General features: G+C 41.2%; 1 protein-coding gene across 1 annotated transcript; it reads right to left on the reverse strand.

The window, feature by feature from the left end:
* Positions 1–2,563: 2,563 nt before the first annotated feature.
* Positions 2,564–7,273, reverse strand: BMP4 (bone morphogenetic protein 4). Its single transcript, XM_003758831.4, has 3 exons — positions 7,066–7,273; positions 5,632–6,014; positions 2,564–4,696 (listed from the first exon to the last, which is right to left on the reverse strand). Exons 2-3 carry the CDS (start codon positions 6,005–6,007, stop codon positions 3,840–3,842), a joined length of 1,233 nt encoding a protein of 410 aa, XP_003758879.1. The 5' UTR covers positions 6,008–6,014; positions 7,066–7,273; the 3' UTR covers positions 2,564–3,839.
* Between the last annotated feature and the right edge of the window lie 357 nt (positions 7,274–7,630).

Below are 7,630 nucleotides of genomic sequence, written 5' to 3' on the forward strand. Positions count from 1 at the left end.
GCTTCTCTGTGTCACTCTGTGTGACGTTGGCCGCGGGCAAGGAGGAAAGGAATGGAATTGCAGCCTGGACAGAAAACAAAGTCAGCAGGTCACCTGGCAGGGACTTTAGCGCATTATGCAACAGCCCAAGGGTTAGCCCTTTTTCTCTTGCTTCCTTTCCCCCTTCTTAAGCAGTTTCACGTTGAAAGTTTGAGGAGCCCTAACCGCGAAACAAAGTCATGGGGGTCTGGTTTTAACTATCCTAACTGTCCCGGGGGGCGGCTTCTTTGGACTTGCCCTTCTCACTCTGGGAAGGAAATGATCAGAGAAATCGAGGAAAGACGCAATACTCCAAGATCAGTCATACCGTGCCCTGGCTGCAATAAGGAACGCTCGGATAAGGACCAGAGTGCAACGAGCGCCTTCCCTAGCCCTGAACGATGCTTAGGTACGTCTTCAAAGAATTAAAACATCCTAAAACGGTGTAGTTTTCGTGCTGACGTTTGCGGCTTCGGGAATGTTTTCTTAACTAAGCACATACTATTCACAGCAAATTCATTCTATTCACGACAATTTTCCCCTATCGACTATCTGGCTGAACAAATGAGCATTACTAAAATTACAAGACAGTGAAGAATGGGAAGGGGTACTGAGGGGGCTAGAATATGACTGACCCTTAAACCGAGGTGGGCTCTCAAATTAGTTCAAACATTGAAAGGGAAAGCCAGACCTTTTCAGAGATACTTAAATTTCAGAAAGATGTTGGAAATCAGGCGATGGAACTGACAGAGGAGAACTAATGTTCAGTCTCCCTTAAAAGATTTATTCAAGCTCTGTCTGTCCTTATTGAAAAGAGGGGGACGGGTAAAATCGCTTTGCAAGGACTTTTTGGGGAATCCTAATGCTGTGTTGAAGGGGATTTCTGAACTGTTTTCTCCACCTGCACTCTGCAGGGAAATGAGGTTTTGGCAAATTTTCCATTTCTATTTTTATGGCAACTCCTTTTGGAGAATTGCAAAGCTTCAGCAATTTAAAATAAAAATACCATACTTACCTATTTTTTTCCCCTTAAGATCACATACAGGGGGAGGAATATACAAATATCAAAAATATACCACATATGGTAGATACATATATACAGATTTAAGATATATATATAGTGAACACAGTACATTCGTGCATATGGAATCAACACCCATTGAATAACCCTGTATCACCATATAAAAATATTCCCCTAAGCACTCTCCCCTTCACTGCAATCACTCCCTACCCACAAGCATACATTATACAAAGGTACTACTACTTCTTTCCAAAATATAGCCTAAACTACATAGAGATAAACACAAAAGAAAAACAATAAAGTTTAATATTCTGGGAATTAAATAGAAAAGTTTTTTGTTTGCTTTTTCACATTTGAATTCACATTCACATTTCACATCCCATGAAATTAATTCCCAGGATTAATAAAGCTCTTAGCTGAGGAGAAATGTCTAAGGGAGGAAAGAAACAAGAATTTTAAAGCATCTAGCATATGTCAAGCACTGTACCAAGCATTTTATATTATCTCATTTGATATTCACAGCAGTCCAGTTGCTATAATCCCAATTTTTCAGTTGAGGAAACTGAGGTTACACTTAACTGCCTCAGCTACCAAAGGCAGTAAGCTAGTGCTCTATTGTGTTCAAATGTAGTGTGCCAGATCTGTTGCTATAATTACTTCTAGCAGGTAGATGGCGAAGTGGAGCAGGCCAGGAATCAAGAAGACTAAATTTGGCTCAAGACGCAATAGCTGTGTGACTGGGCAAGTCATTTGACTTACTTGCCTTAGTTTCATCAGTGATAAAAAGAGACTAATAACAGCACTTACTTCAGAGTTGTGAGGATCAAATGAGATGTTTGCAAAGCACTTAGTATGATGGCTGACACATAATAATGCCTCTCCCTTTGTCCGTCCCCTTTAGTTAATATAATCACTTTCTCTAGGGCAAACAATGAAAAGAAAGATATTTTAATTTAACTCAAAAAGAAATGGCCAAAAGGAACATATATGAATGAACAAGGCAACTCAAATACTACATGAACTCTTGTAATTCAAATACAGTTCTGATTTAAATACAGTCAGTTCTTTTCTTTGCTGCTAGAGACCACACTCTGAAGCAGCTTCTTACTCCTGACATTCTGACTCTTGCTCCCTGCTGTAAACAGATGTCTTCTACTGGGCAAATAATTCTAGAGTAAGGTGCCAGAGCAAAGGTAATAAAGAAAAAAGCTTTTTTACTGTTAGTTATCTTATTAGTTTAAGTTACCAAGGGTGTAGCTAATCTTGAAGCTGATACCAAGCTCTCCTTCCAATACAAGCAGGAAAACGTTTTCACTTTGTAAAACAATAACAAGGTCTAGATCTACTTTTGTACTTCACTTAATATATTAATATCTATTACTTTTGTTATCTGCTCATTGTTTTCTGTGATTTTATCAGCTAACCTGTGGGATATCAGCTCCAATATTTAAAGGATTGAGAAGAGAAGAGGATGCAACAATTTTTGTCTTCTGGCTTTTTGTTGAAACCAAAAGGAAACAGGAATCCAGTAGGGATCATTAAGCAACTCTTTATTTAAAATCTTTTCTTTAAATGGTTCCCATTGTTTTTAGATTTGAGACATTATAATTATTTGATTTTACAATGCTCGTTTTCTTCTAAAAATGGCCTATGAGCTTACAAAAATGAATGAAAATAGGTTTTTAAAATGTCACAATCAAGAATCAAAGAAAATATGCCTTATGGCGTCATAGAAATAGGAAATCTTCATGTGTTAAGTAACTTTTCATACTCTACTATTGTATGCTTCTAAAAGGTGAATATTATCATGGGGAGAAACCTTTCCTAAGTTCCTCCAGCTTTGGTTCTCCAACCATCTCACAAAATGATGTCCTTGACCCTTGGGAGGAAGTCATGGAAAAGAACTTTAAATGAATAGAAATTCCAAGTATTCATGTTAATCAAAGTGCAAAAAATGTATTTGGGTCTTGTTATTGCTTTACAAAGTGTGAAATCTTCCTGACTGAACAAAGAAAAAACAGAATCCTAGATGTTTTATCTCCTTCTATCCCACATTTCTCTCAGAAATATTGAACAAATTAGGGGAGGAAAGAAAAAGATATAACAAAAGAATGTTGCAGGTTTTTAAAAGAAAATTTTCTAATTGGGAATTATAGTATAGTAGAAAAATTACTGCATTTCAGTATGGGTTCAAACTTCACTAAAGGTTCTTGGAAAGAGAGCTTGGACCTTAACACTTAACCTCCCAGAACCTGTTTCCTCACCTATGAAATGGGGGTGCTATTTTGCACTATTATCTCCCAGTATTGTAAGAAAAATGCTTTATAAACAGTAAAGTACAATATAGAGGTTATAATTATTAATTTCATTAATAAAAATAATTATCTATTTTCTCAAAGCCATACAATTCATCCCCTTTCCTCCAACTCCCAACAAGATCCCAACAAAATCTTACTAGTATAAAGTGCACAAATCCTAACCCAAAAATATAGGGTAAGAAAAAAAAGGGAGGCAGATTTACTGAAAAAAAAAAAAATTGCCTTTAAAATAATGACTCATTTTATTTTTAAAAGTTATAAATATATTTTGTCAAAATATATGCTCAATATGATCAAAACATTTGCACGTAAAGTCATAAATAAGGTCAAGGTGAATATTTAGGGCTTTCATTTTCTTTTTTTAAAAAAAGATAAAAAGTCCAGCTGTAAGGGAACATAGTCTGTATGTGGGTAAGCGAGAAGGGTAGTATGTTTGTGCATGTGTATATCCTCTCTCCTTCCCACTGAGGTCAGTCCCAATTTCAGCGACACCCACATCCTTCTACCACCATCTCCTGATAATTCTTAAGTACAACCTTGTCATATTCATCTAAGTACAGCATAGAGATGGCACTCAGCTCTGTGGGCACACAGCAAGCTTTCGGAATGCTAGAATTGACTGAGTTGACCAGGGTCTGAACGATGGCATGGTTGGTAGAATTGAGGTGATCAGTGAGGGGGAAGGGACAGTCCCCCTGGCAATAGAAAGCATGGTAACCTGGGGGAGCCACAATCCAATCATTCCAACCAACATCACTAAAGTCCACGTAGAGGGGATGGCGCCTGCAATTCTTGTTCTTTTTACGAGACCGCTGTGAATGATGCTTTGGACTGCGCTTAGCTCTTCGGTGACGGATCAGGGTATGTCCTCTGCCATCATGGCCAAAAGTGACCAGGAGGGGTCGGAATTGAGCCCAATCCCTGCCCCCTAGAGGTAAAGATCTGCTAATCCTGACATGCTGATCCTGGTGAGTCTGTCTCTGCTGGAGATGAGTCACCTCAATAGCCAGCCCATGGTTAGGCTGTTTGTCCTGAGTCCATCGAAGGACTGCCGGGCTTACATCAAAACTTTCCCACTGAGTCACATTGTGATGGACAAGTCTGGTGTCTAGTAGTCGAGTAATGAGGCTATTTGGCATGGATACTCCTGGGGGTTTCATGACTTCATAAATATTGATCCTATGGAAACCTCGCTCGCAGTCAGGGCTCTGATTAACTTGTTCTCTATATAGCCGGAGCTCTGCAGAAGAAATCACCTCATTCTCTGGAATACTGCTAAGGTTAAATAGAAAACGAAAAGCAGGATTTTCTCTGGTCCCTGGGATGCTCTCCAGATGTTCTGGGCAAAGAAGAAAAAGGAAAAAAGAGTACATTACTTTTTTTTTTTTTTTTTAACATGAGGAGGGAGAATTAAGAAAGAAATCAAGATACAAATAAAGAGTTTAAACTATGGATTCTGCTGGTCAGATATTTTAGGGACACAAATTTGGCTATTTATTTTAACTAAATAGACAAAACATCAAGTACCAGAAACAGAAAGCAATTCCCATCTTACTTTATATTTCTAATAATCTCCATGTGTCAGCTCCTTACTCCAAGATCAAACTCTCCTTTAAAAAAAAAAAATCTTGGCTTTGTGTCCAAACTTTATTATGTTTGTTCAATTGTTTTTCAAGTGGTTTGAAATAAAAAAGGAGTAGAAAAGATACAACAAGAGGTGAAAGGAAATATACACAAACCACCACTGTGCTTCAATTTTCCCAGTATTGCTAAACATTTCCCCATTGACTTAAGAAACACAGAGCATGCCTTGTTGATCGTGTTACAGAAGGGAAAATAAATTCCAATGCTGTAATGATGCTGGTTGATTAATAATTCAGATTTACCCAGGAAAGGAAATAGCCACTAGGAAACATTCAGATAGGATTACAAGGCCTCTATTGAGCAAACTTTACAAATATACAGTTGTAAAATTAAATTTCTAAAAATTTGCTTGAAAAGCTAACAGAAATAACTTAGAAATGATGAGCGGAAAGACAAGAGAACTTTTCCCAATGATGATATCCTATCTTTCCCCCCCGGCAATGCTCTCAACCTCCTTCCTCTCAGCCTCCAGAGAAGTAAAAACCATTCTGGTTTTTGATTCCGGATCTTACAACAGGCAATAGTCAGTTGGGGGCTTCCATTTAAATTTTCGCATCCACGTTCTCCCTACTCTTTTCCTACTTCCTCCCGCCTCTTCCCTCCATCCCTAGAGAGAACATGCAGACTGACCTTCGTGATGGAAACACCTCACGGTGTTGGCGCGACTAGTAGGACGCTCAGGGTACTCCAGACTGAGGCTGTGGATTTGCTCCTTCTCCACCTCCTCCCCAGACTGCAGCCGGTAGAGATCCCGCATGTAATCGGGGATGACAGCGCCCTTGCTGGGCTGTGGCCGCCGCCGGAGCCCAAACATCTGCAGCAGCGTAGCCTCAAAGTCCCGCAAGAACTCATGGTTCTGCCCGGGGCGGCGTCCTCCCCCCGAGTGGCCCTGAATTTCGGAGACCTTTTTCTTGCCCGTCTCAGGTATCAAACTAGCATGGCTCACGCCTCCTAGCAGGACTTGGCATAATAGAACGACCATCAGCATTCGGTTACCGGGAATCATGGTGTCTCTAGGGAGGGATAAGGGGTGAAGGGTTAAATTAATAAAATAAATAAAAATGAAAATACGTGCAGTGTATATACATAGACGTCCATAAATGGCGTCCAAGATTAGATAACCTGCCCAACGATCAAGTAAGTCTGTGTCTAGCCTTCCCCCTTCTCCAGATCAGCTGCAGCCATGCATGGTCTGAACGCAGGAATTGCCCAGTAATTACTTGTTCTGACTTGTTTACAGTCACATAAACCCAAATAGGATAGCCTCCATTCTGTTAATCTTTTTGTGTCCCAGTTGCTGCTATCTTAGCCATGAGCTCAACTTGGCTTGCCCAAAGATAAACAGTTAACATAGAAAAAAGTTGGAAAGGGGATGGGGGGTGGGAGATGGTGGTGGCGGTGAGAAATGCCATCAGCCTCCTTTCTCCTCCGACCCTCCCCTTCCCTCTTCTCTCCTCTTCCTCCGCCTCCCACTCCCCCCCGGCCCGGGGCACCAGAACATCCCTCGGATTAAGTCTGGCTAGGAGGAGAGTTGCAGGCTGTGTGGGTGTGGGGAATCAAAGGATGCGGCAAAAGAGTTCCAACAACAGAGAAGGCAGTTTTGGAGCAGGCGGGTTTGTTTATCTTGAGGCTTAAGTGTTTTTTAAGAGACCAACAAAAAGCGCTTAATTGCTTCCTGATAAACTCTTCTGGGGAGTGAGCACAGGGCTCCTCCCCAGCCCCCTCAAACAGCCGGGACAAATGACACTGAACATACACCGGAATTATGGACTTTCCACAGAGGAAAAAACCCAAGGAGGATAAATATATGGCTAACTGCTCTTTTCCTTCCCCCCTCCCCCACTTTCCTTCCTTCCTTCCTTCCTTGCGCTTTCCTTCTTAGAAATACACCAGATTTGTAGGCCACTCAAATTGCATTTGAAGCTAGACAGGAAAAGACCGTGGAGAAGGAGTATGGGACGTTATTGTTACACTGAAGAAAGGGCGAATGGGGAGAGAAAGGAAGAAGCTAGGGCATAATTTAATGTGGAAGGGGAGTGAAAAAAAAAAAGGAAGTCTACTCACTGACAGAAAACAAGGCATATAAAAACAGTCCATGATTCTTGACAGCCAATCTTTTGAACTCTTTCTTGAAAAGCTCACAAGGGAGGCGAAGCAGGGTGCTGCTGGGATGGCACTAAGCAATGGCTCCTAAAATGAATATTTGAATATAATGAGACTCCCAACCAGACAAGGATCTGTTTTTCTTCCAGCCCCTCAAAGTCACGTGAAGCCAGTCCCCGCCTCTCACGCTAAGAATCTCGTCCCACTCCTGGAGGCAAAAGGGTCATTCCTTCCTCCCCTCCACCCCCTAATCCTTCCCATTCCCCGCCCCTTCCACAACTCATACACCTTCCCACCCCGAAATCTGTCGCAGCCCCTCCTGTAACTCCAGGAATCTAGCCTGTGACTGTGACTCCCAGTAGAGTTTTTCGGGGCTGTGTATGTAAGAAACCTCTAGTCCAGAGCTCTAAGAATGCAGCTATTTCAAGCAAAGATGAGAAAAAGCTGCTTGGGAGGGAAGGGGAAAGAGGGGGAGGGCGGGGAAAAGGAGACTGTACCTGCACATTGTAGTGTCTGGAAAATCTCC

The sequence above is a fragment of the Sarcophilus harrisii genome, chromosome 2, assembly GCF_902635505.1.
Source record: "Sarcophilus harrisii chromosome 2, mSarHar1.11, whole genome shotgun sequence".
Classification (NCBI taxonomy): domain Eukaryota; kingdom Metazoa; phylum Chordata; class Mammalia; order Dasyuromorphia; family Dasyuridae; genus Sarcophilus; species Sarcophilus harrisii.